The sequence below is a fragment of the Dromaius novaehollandiae genome, chromosome 26 (genome assembly GCF_036370855.1).
Source record: "Dromaius novaehollandiae isolate bDroNov1 chromosome 26, bDroNov1.hap1, whole genome shotgun sequence".
In the NCBI taxonomy this organism is placed as follows: Eukaryota; Metazoa; Chordata; class Aves; order Casuariiformes; family Dromaiidae; genus Dromaius; species Dromaius novaehollandiae.
In genome coordinates, this window is record NC_088123.1 from 4,403,985 (window position 1) to 4,421,973 (window position 17,989).

General features: G+C 43.8%; 1 protein-coding gene across 2 annotated transcripts; it reads right to left on the minus strand.

Moving 5' to 3' along the window:
* Positions 1-543: 543 nt before the first annotated feature.
* On the minus strand, positions 544-17,736 carry TIA1 (TIA1 cytotoxic granule associated RNA binding protein). Of its 2 annotated transcripts, XM_064497799.1 has the most exons (13): positions 17,494-17,736; positions 12,057-12,153; positions 11,382-11,480; positions 10,793-10,847; positions 10,589-10,621; positions 9,256-9,343; positions 5,592-5,667; positions 5,328-5,436; positions 4,406-4,501; positions 4,235-4,319; positions 3,270-3,393; positions 2,552-2,691; positions 544-1,732 (listed from the first exon to the last, which is right to left on the minus strand). In XM_064497799.1, exons 1-13 carry the CDS (start codon positions 17,517-17,519, stop codon positions 1,609-1,611), a joined length of 1,152 nt encoding a protein of 383 aa, XP_064353869.1. In that variant the 5' UTR covers positions 17,520-17,736; the 3' UTR covers positions 544-1,608. The 2 variants fall into 2 exon arrangements, with proteins under 2 accessions (XP_064353869.1, XP_064353870.1); XM_064497800.1 differs by lacking the exon at positions 10,589-10,621 and having other exon boundaries at positions 17,494-17,735.
* Between the last annotated feature and the right edge of the window lie 253 nt (positions 17,737-17,989).

Genomic DNA, 17,989 nt, shown 5'->3' on the forward strand with positions numbered 1-17,989 from the left:
TCACGTGGCGCGCCGCGGGGCCTGCTGGGGCGGGTAGTTCGTGGCGGCAGCGCGCAGGCGCAGTGCGGGACAGAGCCCCCCTTTAACAAAACAGGGGCCATTGGGGCCTTTTCCTGAGCCTGGGCCTGCCTCAAGCCCGGGGAAAGGGGAGCACGAGGCGGGGGGAGGTGGGTAACAAAAGAGAGCACACAAGCCGGTTTGTTTGGTTTGGAGTTTCTTTTTTTTCTTTTTTCTGCTTTTTTTTTGCGCTTTCTGAAGGCTGGTCAAGAGGTAGGAGAGAAAGGTTGGTTGGTTTGGTTTTTTGGCCTCTGAACATTGACAACCGCCGGGCCCCGCTGGCCCTCGCGGCCACGGCCGAGCCCCGCGCCTACACATACAACGCGACCGCTTTCACAGCTCTACCTGCACATGTAAAAAAATCAAGTCAACTTACCCTACCCGAGTCAAATTTACTAACAGTAAACAGCAAGACGGACTGGTTCTCTACGTACACCGCGGCGGCCTCGATACAGTTACGTAAAAACAAGAGCGGATGACTTGGTATTCCAAAACTAACAAAGTGTATATTTGATATCCACATGCAAAAAACAAATTTAAAATCTTATGCATAAATCATGTCCGAGGACTCTGCATCCTACCTTTAAATAAGGAAACATACAAAGTTTTGCTAACGTTTGTGCAAAATATTAATTTGCTAAAATATTTTACATAATTGGTACATGTAAATGTAGAAATTGATAAGATAAAAAACAAGCTGGTTCATAGGTATTTGTCACATTTTAGTAATAGTTGTAACAGGATTTTTTTATATTTCCCAGTACACATCACAAAGTTTTTCACCAAAGATAAAAATCCTTTCGAACGAGTCCGACAGGGAGTTCTCTAGGCACCTTCTCACATAGAACACAATGTGAATAAAGTTAGATCCATCTGAGCGTTTTGCAGACAATTTAGCGCTGAAGACCACGCTTCCCCGTTTCATGATAATTTAGGTAATTGTCATAAGGCAAAGACAACTCTGAAAAAAGGTTTCGATACAAAATGATGTAAACTAATAATTTATAGTTGAAAACCCGGTATAACAAAAGTGGAGAGATGGACGCTTTATACAATAGGCTATTTTAAAACAGACTTGTGCAAAGGCTGAAGACAAAGCGTCTTCAGAATTCACACCGTTTTGGCTTTTTTTGTACAACTGCTTATAATACATTTTAAATCATTAGGAATGCAAACTAAAACTGCACACTACTTCAGAGGAAAAAAAGTTTGACATTGTGCAATTTTCTGCCCCAATCTTAAGTGGCAGTAGTCCCTGCATTTGCTGTGTTTCAAACGTGGATCTTAAGAAACACATATCAAAAGGAGGAAAAGAAGGCAAAAGTTGGCAGACATCCAGCATCTAGTTTTTTGTGTGTTTTTTTTTGAAACAATGTGGATGACAGTTTCATGATTAAAAATGCTTTTTTTTTTTTCCTTTTTCTCTTAAATAAATACATTGTATCTGACACTTGCACTGACTTGATCTGGTAAATCTGTTTGGTAAACAAAGGCTTTACAATGCTCCTTGCAGCCTCAAGCCCACCAGTGTTCGGTTTCAGAGTCTTTTTCTCACTGCGTTTCAAAACCCGCCATGCGATATCCAGTTTGATTAGTTATCACGCTTCCGTTCTGCCCTTGAGGTGGTTGAACTCCATAGTTTGCTCCCATCCATGCCGCTGAAGACTGTGTCTGACTGTTGGGAGGGGGAGGAGATTTAATCCATTAGAGAAGCACTGCGGTTCGAGGGAGACGGTACAGAGAGCAAAAGCAAGAGCAGACACGGGAGAGCTAGTTACTCCCATCTCGGCCACTGTACACGATTTCCTGACACATAACCCCAGCTCATCAAAAAAGTTTAAAACCAGAAATCGAGACAGCAGACCATAACCAATTTTTCAGGGTATGATATTTTTCTAACCACCGAGACAAACAACGATGCTGGCTGCGGGAAGTAATTTCCGCACCAGCCACGGCATACCAGGGAAGACCGATCAATGAGGTTTGTTGCCCGCAGGCCTCCCAGCAAGAGCCATTTCACTGTAGCTTAGAAACCAGCACATTACTGCAGAGATCTATATTCACTACTTGCATTTGAATTGCATTTAATATCCATCGCTCAGGAACAAGACAACCGTTAGACCTACTGGCATCAAGTAACGGCAGCTGAATGAAAGAATTTTACACCGACTGCACAATTACCAAATTCTGAATTTGAAAAGAACAAAATGCAACTCTTAAAAGTTCAAGAAAAATTTAAAAAATGCAGTAACTTGACTGGAAAATGGAAATTTAAGCGCTGCTCTCTAGAGGCAGGTCTTTGAAGAGAGCAATACCCTTCTCTACGTCCCTGAACACGTCCAACTGCAGACATCATCACTTGGTCTCTCTGAGTAACAAAGGACCAGAACTTCACGGCAGCTTTTACGACGCTGTGGACTTTGAATTTTCATCTCCCCCTTAAGGAAACCCCGTCGCTTGGGATTTTACTTATGGCATGAAAGCAAATACTCACTTAAATCCTTGCTGATTCCATGCTTGCCCATACATTCCATACGCAGGGACTTGCCAGCCATTCGGCATGTACTGACCGATCTGCGCGTTTCCATACCACTGACCCCACTGCCCATAAGCTTGTGGATATCCAATTTGATTCTGCAAGTACAAACACCCAAATATCAAGCAGTGCCGAAGAAAGCAGATATTTACAGCAACTCAGGATACACCCAGCCTGCAGAGTCTGTCTTTGATCAAGACTCTACAAGATGGCTTGCTAAAAGCACACTGAAACAGAAACGCAGACATTTAATTGGACGCCGTTTTTAAGTTAGCAAGCGTTTAATTACTAGAGCACCTGTTTGCCTCCCAAGGAACAGCAAAAGCCGTTGTCTCAAATATCAGAGCCTTTCCAGAGAGCTCCAGGAAACAGGAACGGTAGTAACGACTAGCTCCATGACAGAGAAGATACGCCATGCTCTGGACAACGCTTTTAAAGTTCCCTCCAGAATTTTACACCACAGTTTTTTTATATAGAAAGATTCCACAAGTTCCAAATGATTTAAAACGTTTGATTATACTTTAGAGAATACCCATTGCTGAAATAAGAGGTCGCGTTTGCTGCATCAAGTCTCTATCTAGCACGCACACAACCTTTTCAGCCAAGTAACAGGTTGCTATGAAAGACAGTAACTTTCAGCCATCACCTTTGAAGTTAGCACAGGAATAATTCTGACCTGCTGGACTGGACTGATCATGTCCGGTGTCTCCTTGCCCCAGTAGCACTTCACTATGTGGCCTTCTATAGTTGTTCCATTGACAGAAACAATTGCATGTGCGGCACTCTCATGGGAGTTAAACCTGTTGAAATATAAGTCAAGCCAATATAAACAAATCATTCAGTGAGCAACAGCTAGAAGTAACCCCAAGAGAGACCTCCCACTAACAGCAGCACAGAAGTTCGGTTCTGTACAAAATACGAGCGACTACAGAGACTTCTTTCTGCCATCCTCGAAGCGGAAGGCAGAGACTGCCAGGCTACTGGTTAGTTTTCCTTTCTCAGTGTCATACTAACTCATTTCACTCTGTCTCAGAAGCAAGTTAGACAATGTACCACCATGGAGAGCAAGTCATTTATAACTATTTTTATTATCAGAAGCCTATTCAACAAAGAAATAAAGATGCTTCTGCAAACAGTGCTGAAACTACAGTCTGCCTCAGTAACTCAACTGTGAAACTACAAAGAAGGGGGGGGACGGGGACTAAAATCTATTATGATTAAGCGTACGGCACCATCGATAAATAATTGAAGACTAGCAAAACTAGTCCATATTTTAAATACCAATACCAAATATTAGGCTAAGGTTGTATCTTCCGGTTACCCTTTATCAGAAACAGAGACTCCCGACAGCTCACACCTCTGGCTCGAGGCATCAGCCATGCAGCTATAAATGAAACACTGCTCTTTCACTACCACAGGCTGTTTAAACGGGCCAAGGTTTTCTTCTACCTGCTCCAGAAGCACTTTGAGATGCGATTCATTTGCAGAGCAGGCTACAGTTAGAAAACACTGCTATAAAGCATACTCTTAAGCTGGGTAGACACCAACCAATGCTTCACTGTAAACGAAGGCATGAGAACCCAGAATTCTTATTAATTTATCAATATGCTATCCTTGGTAGCAAACTACACGACAACCTACCGTACAAAGGAGTATCCTTTATCCGGGAAGACTCGAATTTCCATTATCTGCCCAAATGGAGAAAAGGTCTGGCGCATTAGCTGTTCTGAAGCAAGAAGAAGCCGCCAAAATTAGATGATCGCAGTGTTGTCTAGAGACGTTCAAAGTGTCAATTCTTTGAAGAGACCATACCTGTCAGTCCCGAGGTAACACCTCCGCAGTATACAGTGCAGTTGCTTGGACTGGACTGATTCACCACATCATCGTAAGATAGTTGTTTGGTATTTGCTTAAAGAAAAATTTAAAAGCTTTTAAGTTGAGCAGAAACACACTACACAGAAATCTGAATCCCACCCAACAGGCCTACAAATAAGGAATCAGGCTGCCAGAGGTTGGGACAAACATTAACTGCGGTAAACATTTTCTCCTGTGTAATCTTGGATCTGCCATCTCCCTGACCCACAGGCAGTGGTGAATTAACATCTGAAACAGATACTGTCCCTAGATCGTCTCTGTACAAGAAGTAGAGCTGCAAGCTCCTGTTAAGCACTAGCTTTTTTCCCTCATACACGAGACAGCTGAGCACAAATTGCACACACCACGAAAATAAGGGCACAGCAAAAGGGGAGATCGGTCCGTAATGCACCATCTCCAGTAGTGGGCACAAATTCCCACTGTAGGACAGGTTGCTCGTGACAGGGACACCATCATTATTTTAGGGTCACGTTTGAGGTTTATCAGGCAGGTCAGATATACCTGAATTAAAACCTCTCTAATGGAAATGCTTTCTTTACATACAGTCCTGCTTGCTTTCTATCACAAGCAGCAAGACTAAAACTGAGGAAACTATATTAAAAAAAAAAAAAAACTGGCTTTCTTGAAAAAAAGCAAGTTACCAAACTAAGTGTTTAGAAGGAAACCAGCTGTTGGTGGTAATAATACATTCATTATACCTAAGGAAGTTTCAGGAGTTTTGAACCTATTCAAGAGTCTTCACTTTTGAGTACCCACCTCCCCTTCTCCCAGAACCTCTAACGCTTAGAGCTAGCGAATTTCTCTTCCTCCCTATGCATGTGGCAGGAGGTTTGGAAAGACATACAATTGAAAAACCTACATTCATAGGTACTCTTTGGAGCTGGAGGTTTTCTTGTCGCCCAGTTAGTTCTGATTTGCCTTCCGCCAAGCCACTGACCACCCATCTGCTGAATAGCGTTCTCTGCATCCTGTCCACAAGAGAGGGAAAGGGAAAAAAAAGCCACCATCAGCAGCTCTTCCTGAAGCTGGTACAGTTCGGAACCAAAAACACCCATTCCACGTGGCAGTTATTCAAAATCATCAGCCACTGTTCAGAGGAATCCCGGACGGTGCTGCAGCTTACCCATTTATTGAAGAAGGAAACAAAGCCGTATCCCTTAGATTTTCCCGTTGCCATATCCTTAACCACTCGTGCATCTCTAAAAAGCAGAAACGAGAGCCAGTTTAGCATCTTAAAAAAAGAAGACTTTAATAAAATGAAAACTTGAGTCACACGTACAGCTTATTTTCATGTTTCACCTTTACTAAAGCGAACTGCTTATTGCACCAGCAACACAGTCAAAGCAAATCTCTCCTTTTCTAAACAGAACTTTACTAATGTTTTGTCAGGCAATAGCAATATTAAACTTAATTTTTTAAACATGCAAATCAATAGCTTCTCTAACAAACGTATGTACTTTACAACAGTTGGCTCCCAGTTCAAAATGCTTTTACATATTATTAAGACACTAAGCATGGTCAAAGCAGCTATTCAAAAGAATCACTTAGGCCACATAGCTGACTAACATTAGCTGAACGGCTCTCTTTAACCATGCAATTTCTAAACTTGCTATTTGCCAACACATTCTACCTACTCATTAAAAATATTAAATAGAAAAAATGAAAAAAGATAGGAATTAAAAGGCATACGTCGCCTGTTAACTGAATTCTTTAATTTTCTCAGGTCAATTCGTTACCCCCTTTTTGGACTGTGGGCAGCTGTAAATTTTGAGAAATTGACATTTTCAGAAATTATTGAAGAAAATAAAACACTGAAACATTTACGTTTTAAACTACATATTACAAAGAATTTAAACTGCAATTGTAAAACAGCAATCAAACAGGACTGATTGGAAACTACGAGATATAAAAAAGCAAAAAATTTATAAAAGTAAATAAGAAAACTACAACGTTTGTCCACTGTGAACTGTAGCTTGTAGTTAGCCATGGCAATTCTGTCCATTCTTCAGAGACACTCTGCAAAATAACCAGAGCCCTATTATTTGAGATTGAGTTAGAAAGAGAACCCAGCTACAATAGCTAAACCCCACTCGTTGAAAGTCAATCACTTGTGTTTCTCAGGCAATTTGCGCACAAGTTAGCCACGGATCGAGATGCTCTCGCGTACAGGCCACCCGCTCCTCCCCTCCTTCGCCCCACACATACAAGCATTTAAATAAAATAAAATGAAATAAAACCAGTCAGAAAGTCATGCAATGTAACTTACGTCTGTATAAAATAATACGGTTCAGAGAAACTAGCGTAACATGTGCACAACATTTAGCATTCCAAGACTGGCAAGAAAAAGTCACAATGAAGAGCAGGTTTTTACACGCTAATTTTTAAAGCCTTACAGTAACCACAAGTACTATATTATAAGCCTAATTCCTGTATGCATAAACCCATAGCACTTGCATCATCACTCAAAGGCCCAAGTAAAAAAACACTGAAAAGTCCTTTCCTCACTCCTGGTAAAGAAGTGCTACACTTTTTCCTCCTGCCTGAGTTTGAATTTGGGTGATAGGTTACAAATTGCCTGAGAAGCGCCACTTCGGTAGTCTCGGGAGATCAGTTTGTTCTGAACAGCCTAACGAGGGAGGGGGGAGAAACTCATCTATACTTACCCTCAACTGAAAACTTTGAAAATAAGACTTGAGAACAAATGAAAACATGCGTACAGCAAGCATAAAAGGAAATCACAATGAAAGTGTGCTTTTACAGTGATTAAAAAAATCAGATGCAAAGAATTACCAAAATTTCTTATGTGCTAATCATGCAGTAGTTCAACCTTGATTTCAGAAAAAACAAAAAAACAAAAACAAAAACCACAAAACTCAGTTTAATACCAATGAAGGCAATATTAAAAAAAAAAAAAAAAAATTCCATTAACACCACATTTCCAGAAACTAGTCACTGGCCAAGAACAGTTCAACTCCAGGAACTTCATTCTACCTCTTAAGAAACAGTAGCAGTATTTTTTCAAGTTAAATTTAGCAGGTATAAAATCAAGGTCCATTCTGCTTTAACCCCTCGGATTTGGAACAAGAGTTTTTAAGAGTCATAGCAGGGAGAATTCTTCAATGTACTACTTTCACGGGATGAAGACAACCGCATTTCATTTTGGATGGTCAATTTAAGCCAGGGCAAACTGCTGAAGTTTTCAAATTGTTAACTCTACGGCTGCGTGCTGAGTACCCCAAAAGCACGAGTGTTACTCGCACGCTTCCCCACCACCACCGGGGCAGAGACACATCACTTTTTGCAGAGCCTGGTAATCAGCTCCATTCCTACACAGCAACAGCTTTACGTCCAAAAAGCTCTTCTAGAACAAATGGGACAATGGGCAGCGGCCCAAGAAATACAGACTGTGGTCCAGCGTTAGGCATTATTTTATACTTCCCCAGCTAATATTCAGAAGTTACTTTTTGCTTCAGGTTCAGAAGGGGTTTGGTTTGGGGGAGTTCTTTATTCGTTTAAGAGGACTGTTCATTTAAAGTTGCATCGGAAACCAAAAACTGCTTAGTTCAGGGGAAAATCTCTTTCAAAGCTCCATCGCATTCACACCAACAGGTCAGTCTACCACTAGCTCCCTTTCACACTCACTCCAGCAGCCAAGTGCCAGTTAAGACCTCCTTTAGAGTCCCTCGTCCCTTCCATCCAGAGCACGTTTGGCCATGAGGATAAACTGACTCTCCTCATGAGTCTGACCCTCTACATTTCCAAGGTAACGATTACAAAAGATGTAGTCAAGCATTATAGTTCTCTGAAGCAAGTCACATTCAGATCACATTAAAAAAAAAAAAAAACTTTATCATAAGAGGAAATCAAGCTGGCATTAAAAGAATAATATACTGGACTCTGAGGGAAAAAAACAAAAAACAAACTTACTTCAATTAAATGCTTCACTACACAACACTCCAAAGCACTCTACGTTCTCTTACATCACCATCAAGAAACTTCAATGTCCAGTACAGACAACACTACAAGGAAAATTAATGGTTTACATTTGGAGGATGGAATGAACGAACTGCTCCTTACTCTGCTACATCCTGAATGCACCAAACTGGCAGGCAGACACCTGCCATCACCATTCCCAATTTGTAACACGTTCACTTGTTACGCCATGGCTCTACACCACCGATGGGTGCAACTCGTTTACCCAAGATGCCCCACGTTTTAGGCTGAGCCCCTCAGGTCAAGGGCTTACGCTTACGCAGTGCCAACACTTGGAGGCCACTCTAGCTGCAGCCTGCAGATGCTGCAACAAGTCAAGTGCTAAAAGGGTTTACTTTGGGAATGGTAATTTCACTACAAAAATCATATGCTACCGGTGGCCTGCACACCGTGGCTAACAAAAATCCAAAGCCTGACGAGACGTGAACATGCAAACGGACTCGATCACAAACTGTAACGAGTGATATTTATCTGATCACTGAGAGGGCAAGTAAAATACAAACCCCAAGTTTGTAAGTCACATTTTTCCAGTGTTACTTTACCAAACAATGCAAAGAGTATAAAACCAAAGCAAGTTGTATGCAACTTTTTTAGTAAGGCAGAACAAACTTCTGTGAAGAAATCTGGTTGTGCATCCCTGCTTAATACCCAACCATTCAGACTCAAGTCGCTGCATGAACAGATGAATGTATATTCCTGCTCTGTGACAACTTCAATTTTTACTTACTGAAATATAAGGCTGCCTCCATTTAAGAGATAACTTTTAGTTTATTTGCCCTATGGAAATTACTTACGATATTCTTCCAAATGGCGCAAAAGCTGCTTTTATATCTTCAGTTGTAATTTCTGGACTGAGGTCTCCAACAAAGACATGGAAATGGTCTTATTGGGAAAAAGAAAAAGAAAGATTTTAAAGTTTGAAGACCACCCTTGAAAACACAAACAGCATAACAGTGTTGCATAGCATTGATTTTCATTTATTAAAAACTACATGAAGACTAGAGTTCACTATGAACTACAGAATTTACTGCCGCTCGTAACAGATCCACTGCTCAGCAGCACTACAAAGTCACTAATTTTAAGGGTAGTACTGCGACATATGGTATTTACATTTTGTATTTTATAAACTGCTTTTAAGACCAGTCAGCATTTACCATACAAAGTTTTGAAATATTTACTTAATATGCCAAGACGACATGAAAATCCTGCTCTTGGCATGCTAGTGTTAAACTTGCATACGGTAGAGTTCACTAGCTAGGCAAAATTTTACCAACAGAAATGTCTAGTAGTTTCAAGAAACGCAAAATAAAACTCACTCTAGAGCAGGAGCTATTTTCAACCTAGCTACAACGTCTGGTTTAAAACCATATTTTGTGAAGAACAAATCAAAAAAATACCTTGCATTGCAACAGTTTGCTGTTAAAGAATTTGAGTTCTCAAAAGCCAACAGTTTTGGTTGCCCAGCCATTACACCATGTGAATCCATGTGAATTCAATGTATGTGAATCCATGTGCAAGTGAACTAAGACTGAAGGCAACAGAACGGAAACAGTAATCCCTTCAATTTATATCAGATCCATAAAAAACACGCACCGAAGAGAAATAAAACCCTAAGGATTTTTCCACTACGATCAAACAATATTTCACATACCATCTTATCAATATACAGACTTATTTGTACTACAGCAGGTAAGAAACTCTAAAGTCCACTTTGATGCTAATGTAGTTTAACCCCACCTCTCTAAAGGACTTCAAGGCTTGCTGAGAAAAGCAGCAATACACAGGGTTGCCATGAAGGGGGAACAAGCTACCCGGTTCTGGAGAGAATTTAGGCACTCCCAAGGAGCCTGTATGAAGTAATGCATACACCAGCCTTAAAAGAAGCTAATAATTATGCCCTTATAGCAGGGGAAAAAAAACTTACAATTGCACTCATAACAAATAGCTGAAGATTAGCACCAGAATTAAAGAGTGGACAACAGATCATATTCTGATGCAACAGGGAAATGAAAGGGAAGTCTTTCCATAAAAACAAATGAAAAAAGAACAAAAACCCCATATATAGCTTCAGGTGGTTAGTGAATACCCTCGAGAGATTTCATTTTATGTTTAAGAAGATACAATTACCTTGTGAACGCTGTGTGTTGACAACGGTACTACCTGATGACAAAGATTAGATTTGTTCTTAAGTTTATTAACACAAACACATTAAATAATATCTTAGGATTACGATCAAAACATTACTGCATATAATTGTACGATGCTTATTGTTTATGTTTAAAAACTACTTGTACAAATAAAACAGTTACTCAAAGCGTAAGTGACACTTACTGCTGGTATCTTTCTTCTGGCTGCTGGGGGTTGTTGCCCAGTTCACTTTGACCTCCTGCAAATAGTAGTTACTAATGTTAGATCAAGCAAATTGGAACTACGCTCAGACACTACTGGCATTTAGTTCTGACACTACAGGGAAACCGGCCGTGCAAGTTTTGGTCGAAAACTAATGTGTAGGACAAGTTTCTCAGCAGAGGGTTTGCTCTTCCAAACTGCATCCTACTTGTTAAACGCAAAGACGGTAAACATACCTTATCTGGATATTTTGTTTGGTGGGTTGGGCTTTTTTGTTTGTTTGTTTGCAGGGACAGGGAAAAGAGGACTGTTATCCTGATGGACTTTAACTCTCCTGACCCTTTCCCATTCCCACTACCTCTGCTCCCTCCCCAATTCTACACCCCAACCTTCCTCTGCACTCTTCCTACTACAGTAAAAATGGCTTTTCCTGTTAGTCCTGTCCTCTATTTGAACAAAGTGTCTAACATTTGCAATGTTTCCATTTCTTCTCGAGTGCTATTTCCTCTACACAATCTGGTATAACCTGTGTTTTTCCACTGCAACTCACCCTGTAGACATGACAGCTTACCTTACCCATTATCTTCCGGCCATTCATAGCAGCCAGCGCTGCAGCCGCGTGACGATGCTCATAGAACTCCACAAAACAATACGGATCATTTCCAGCTGTCTGATTAAAGAAAAAGAAGAAAAAAGATTCATGATGAAAATCTCTTCAAACTTTAGCCTCATTTTTATATTTGGTGCCTTACTCATTACATCTAAATGTCTCAAAATCGATAGGTTTTTGTTTGTTTGTTTGTTTTTATTGCAAAGTTAGAGAATAGTCAATAGACCAACAATGTTCCAGGAGGTTCAAGTTTTGCTTCAAAAAGATAAACGTGTGGTGAAAAATAACTTTTCAAATATAATTTAGAATATTCAAATATATTCATCTATTCAATTCCATTTAAAATATCCAAATGTCATTAAATAATATCGGATATGAGGCAGAAACTATGCCGTAAGTACATTACTATGATCTCCAGTCTTGTTTTATATACACATAAAATAACTTTATAATATACAATACTCATTGTATAATATATTATAATACATATGTATAAACACATACATATATATACACACATATATATCTATAAAAACATGGGTTGTAATACATAATGTGGTAGAATTCTGAAACATGCAACTACGACCTGAAGCTGTTAGCGATCAGGATTTGGGAAATAAAGTTAAAGGCTCTTACATCCATTATCATTTTGCAGTTTTTGCATGGTCCAATCTGGCTGAACAGCTGGAGGATTAGAGCTTCAGTCACATCTCTTGACAGGTTCCCCACATATCTGCAGGATTAAATAACAGGTTAGAAGTGTAGCTGTCCTGCCGTTTTATTCCTTCATTATTGAGATGAGAACTAGGAACTTCCATTGCCTTGCAAGAGAATTATTGACGGTCCAAGCCAACAACCACCGTTAAGTCAGCACAAGCACAACATACATATTTAGAACTTCTCCCCCCTAGAAAAGCCTTTCAGGAAAACCAGGTCTTCCAAAAAAATCCCACCCTTCAATTTAGGGCGATATTCCAGTATCATCATACCAGAGCACCAACTAGAGTGGAAATAAAAAAAAAGTTAAGAACAGCAGACAACACTCTCCCTGTATAACACCTGTCAGAAGGGCTGAATTTACAGCTCAGGAGACTAAAGTCATCTCTTGCTTAAAATACAATTAGCCACAAGTCTTGCAAACAAATTCCCTGTAGACAGACTCCGACTGTGCAGATGTCTACAGGCTCTGTGGAGCCGGAGGCTGCAGGCCTCTCCGGGTGGCCAAAGAGGCCTCCCACGAAGACGTCTTCCCGGGACACGGGCCTTGGGGAGGGCGGTTTTGCACAGCACCTTGCCGACACCCTCAGACCTTCCTGCTGTTCCAGGCAGAAGCTAACTTCCAAGAGTATCTGCAACCTCCCACTGAGATCCCCTTATCCACGCATGGCACAAACATGCAGCAAAACTTAGCTCTGTAGGACAGAGGCTAAGAGTGTAAACACAAGGGGCAAGAGAAAGAGACAAGAAAAATAAAGAGAAAGCCCAAATTGAGCAAGTTTCTTAAGCTCACATTATCTGGAGAAAGCAATATCCACAGTGTGTGATGGTTAGGAATCACCACAACCCAGGACATCAGGGAAAACCTTGTGCAGTTCATCCATCCTCTCTTCACCCCGGCACAGCAGCTCCCAAACAACACAGCTCCAAACAAAACTGGCCAACGAGTGCCTGGATCCCAAGGGTGAGGGACGCAAAGCAAGCTAGTTTAGGGCACGCTGCCTGCAACACTGGGAACCAGAGCCCTTCACAGAGCCGAGTACCACGACCTCTGACTCTCCTAGCACAGAAACTTGGGGACCGAAACGCAAACCGCTGTAGTAACCCAGTCGGGCCAACCACCGCGAGCACTGAGAGCCAAACCTGGCACTCCGACCTGCTCTTTGGTACAGCCCTTGTCCTCAGTACCACCAAAGGTCTCAAACCTCGCCCCAGTCCGAAGCGGAACAGAAAGCCAGATACGCATAGCTGAGCCTATTAATTTGATTTCTGCATATAGAAATATCCGTTAGGATAATTGTACGCAGTCGCCCAGTGACCACAGTTTCCCTAGCTGCCCTAATAGCTCAACCTGCTGTTTTGCAAGCGTGTTACACAATATTTAGAAGTCAGTCCCCCTTATCAAAGGGGCAGGGTTCAAAACCGCATTTGCCTGAAACAAATGAGATGAGGCGTGGGCATCCCCCATCTTCCCTCACCTGAAAGGCCCGGCCCAATCCAACGCCGAGTCTCCGCTCTGGCAGAACCAACCCCCTGCTCTAGTTTGGGACTTTCACGATACTTTTACAGCCTCAGCAGCGCAGAAGAACACCAATCGACATGGGAAATTTTTTAAAAATCCCAAGATACAGGATTTCCAAAAGCACCCAGCTTGCAGAAGCTTCAGCTCCAACGGCGCAGCAGCTCCCTTCCGCAGAGGGAGGTTATGTGGCAAACCATGGCATCTGCAACGGGAACCGGAGCCAAATCGCACTGCCGAAACCACTGCAATCAAAACAGCCGCCCTCCTGGTTTGACGCAACAGTTGCAGAGATGTTGTAAGAAAACAAAAAGGCAGCAACAGAAGCATAAAGCAGCAATTTCTTGCGCTCACGCGAAGTTCAGAACACCCTTACTGAAGCAGTGGGGGCACTCCGCTGCTCCACTTAGCAGAGCAGAGAATGGGAGAACAGGCCACTCGCCCCTGCTTTTCTGTCAGAAATGGCACAGCAGGCTATGTCTAAATAATTTTAACAACTCCCTTGGGTAGGAGTCAGAAATGTGCTCAATTTTGAATTGGTACATGCTCCAAGTTTCACCAGAATCAGACCTTAGCACGCTTATTATCACTCAATAAAGCAGGTATTTCCTGGACTTCTACTGACATTTCTTAAACACAGGGGGTTTTAGTGCACTTCTGTTACGAAAATTAACTTTGTGCTTGATAACGCTATGACAGTCTATCCCCACGTCAAGTTTGACCAATAACGAAAACTATCTAGACTCCCTCTCTCCCCCCTTTTTTAATATTATCACAACTGGGATAATGAATAAGCCAAGATGCTAAGCGATGACACCGCACTATAACCTTCTAGTTCTATATTTATTAACAGTTTATTTGTAACTGAAAGTCTCCTAGAAACACTGCCTACCTTTGCACCGACACTGGATATTCACCTTACTAATTAGACAGTTATCTTATTAAGTACTGCCTGTCTTAATATTAGATTTCGCTGGGAATAAAAAACAGGATTTAGGTAAGCAGACTCTGACAGCCCCATGAATCTGTGCATGACCAGGACTTTCAAAATGCATCCCTAAAGGATCAATTGCAGCAACATATATATATACACGTGTGTGTGCATATATATACATATGTAGTTGCATACTATATGTTGTCCTGTACCATATTTGTTTCTGCCCAAAGATAAAGCCCCCCGTTCACAGACTTCCCGAATGTCTTTAAAAATGAAGACAACATCCCTTAATGGGCATGCAAGCAGTAATGACATACAGAACACCACTGCTAATGCAATACAGAGCCAAAAGCATTTTTCTTTTATTATTTTTCATTGTAATCTTATTACCTGTAACTGTGTACATCTGCCACCCGCTAGCGGTTTTTCAAGCCTCTAACTGACAAACTTCAACATAATCCTGAAGCACTATCAACCGCGCCAAGCTTTATGGGAAAACCAAGGAGCTGCAACTCCCAGAGTAGGAATTCCCACGTTATTTTTTGATGCATTCAGCAGCAAGTTCAGGCTACACTCTCTGTGCTACATTCGGGCTGCATTTCCAGAGTCCTCTGCCACAACTTCTTTGCAGCTCTGCTTCCATGTAACAGAGACATGGGCCAATAAAACATACCTGGACCTTGTCCTGCAGTGGTTGTACAGGAAATAGGTGCATGCCTAAGCAATACAGATGCCATCTCACGTATGACCCTGCCAGGCAGGGCCAGCTAACACGCCACCAGGGAAGAAAAGCTCTCTTCCACATGAGAACTGCACCATCTCCTGTATCCTTCCCATCCCTCTCGCTGCTTCCTGCTAACCGGATTCTCATTAATGGACCCGTCACCATTTATTTGCAGATGAAGCACTGTACTATACAGGGCAAACTACGCAAAGTAACTAAATCCCTTCAGCGCACTTCTATGAATATACGTCTTCTTGAATAATATTACCAAACTATTGGGTGTTAGCACGCGATGATCTTTCCACGCTTAAGAAAGAAATTAAACGTACATGTATCACACAAGCATATATAGATATAAATAAATACAGAAAGGAGGCCTTTGGAAAGTTCAAAAGCACTGGCTGTTTTGTAACTGTTCTTCAAATGTATATTTGCTGCAATTGAGCAGTGGCTTTCCAAAAAAGATAGCTGGCCACATCAAAGTGAGCTGCAGCAATTGATTTACTTAAGTAACGTAGTCCATAAGGTGATTCAAAATGCTAAGACTTTAACATTCCCCTTCAAAGAAACAGGTTACGTGGAAATTAAAAAGAGTTATTTCTAACAACGTCTGGTATCAATTCCAGAAAAACTATTTAAATATGCTAAGGGAAATAAGGAAAAAAGAAAGCATACACGCTGGCAGATACCCAAACACTTTACGGTCCTTCAAGACACACCAAGACAACGCAACTGAACAGAGTAACGTTATCCCCCGCACAGATGGGACTTCTGTAGCACTACCTACAGAAATCCGAGTGCTCTCAAGTATTTAACACACATTTCAGACCCGAGTTGGAAACAGATTAAATTTAGCTGCATTTTGTTCTTCCAAGCTGCTCATTATAAACCCAATCTGTGAAGTTCAGCTAATGACAACTCTCCATATGACATAAAAATTCCATTCAAAGTGTTCCAGAAAAACACAATTCTTGGTACATTGTTCAACAGTTAGTCCTGCAGCTCAGAAACTCGGCTGGGTTTTCGCAATAAGCCACATGTGCTCAAGGACAGATCGTTCATCCTCTGAAGCATAAGCCGTGCACTGCTGAGACCACTAGACACCCGGCGACAAATTCACTGGGACTGGAAAAAAAACACTTCTCTAAATAAACACACAAACATGGCGCCAAGAACAAGGAGGTCTGAGCCACGTTTGCAAACTGCAAGAACGGTTAAAAAGGATAAGCTAGAAAGATAACGGGATCGTACACATCAAGACACATGGTGTTTACCACTAAGGAAAGCCTAGAGCACCAGAGAAGCTGGCACAGGTCACGATAAGAGTCTTGTTTCCCTCCACAGGTAGTGAGCCAAGCCATTCACCAGCCCTTGGGATACGTGCAGACCCTATCCAAGGGCAGGACAGCTACTCTCCCCTCACCTCGGGAGGGATCCTCCCTCACTCCTGCCATTCCTCCTCTCAGCTACACACATCCTGGCACTGGAACAAGGATAACAGCGACAGCTCACGCAGAGGTGGGTCAGAAAGGCCGGTAAGTCTGTGATGCCGCTGATCCCCAAGCCCAAACACGGGGAAGCACTCCGGAGAGCGCCCGCCAAGCGGAGCACGGAGAGAAAAACACAGCGAGGATCTGCGCTAGCAGCTTGCCCGCAGGCTTCAGTGTGGGGCTGAGCCAAAGGCCTTCTGAGGGCGCAGAGGGCTGTCGGCTCCGCCAGGAAAGTTGCTTTTAATCACAGCAACCCCACGTTCGCCTCCAGCAACACGGGACGCGGCCCCAGAGCTGCGACGGCAGCCACAGGCCGCAGGCGCTACCAACGCCTGGACCAGGGCCTGTTCCAAGCCCCCCCCCGGGGTCCTGTCCGCCGAGCTTCCCCGACGGCGCTCCGGCTGCATGAGCCGTCCGCAGGCCGCGGCGGCCTCGGGCCCCGCCGGCTGCCGGCGCAGACGGAGCCCTCGGGGGCGGCGAGCGCCGCGGGAACAGAGACGAGACGGGCCGGGGGGCCGCGGCCTGCCGCAGCCCTGCGGGGCCGAGAGCGCCCCGCGGCGCCGCCCCTTCCCCCGCGCCGGGCCGAGCCGGACCCCGAGCGCGGCGGGAGGCGCCGAGCGGAGCCCGCGGCCGCCCCTCGCCGCGGGGCCGGGAACAAAAGGCGCCGTCGCCCCCTCCCCACTCACAGGGTCTTGGGCATTTCATCCTCCATGGTGACGGTGGTGGCGCCGCCGCCGCCGCTGCCCCCGCCCGCCCCGGCTCCTCGCCGGCGCCGCGGCCCCCTCAGCGCCTGGGCAGCCCGAGCGCCGCCGGCCGCGCCGCGCCCCAGCGGCGGACAATGCCCCCGCCGGTCCTCGCAAGATGGCGGGTGGCGGGCGAAGGGGCCCGGCCGGCCGAGAGGGGGCGGCCGCGCGCATGCGCGCAGGGGAGGAGCCAATCGCCTTCGTCCCCTCCGGCGCAGGCAGGCGGCGCAGGCGCGGCAGCCTCGCCGCCGCCGCCGCCGCCGCCGCCGCCGCCGCCGCCGCCGCCCGGCCTCTGCGCGCGCATGCGCACTATGCCGCCCCCGTTTGAGGGTTTCCCTCTAGCCCCCTCTTCCGCTGATGTACTTGTGCTGTCCGGTACCGTTTGCGAAATGTCACTTTCAACGTTTCCCACCCCGCCCAGGCGGGAAACCAACGCGTG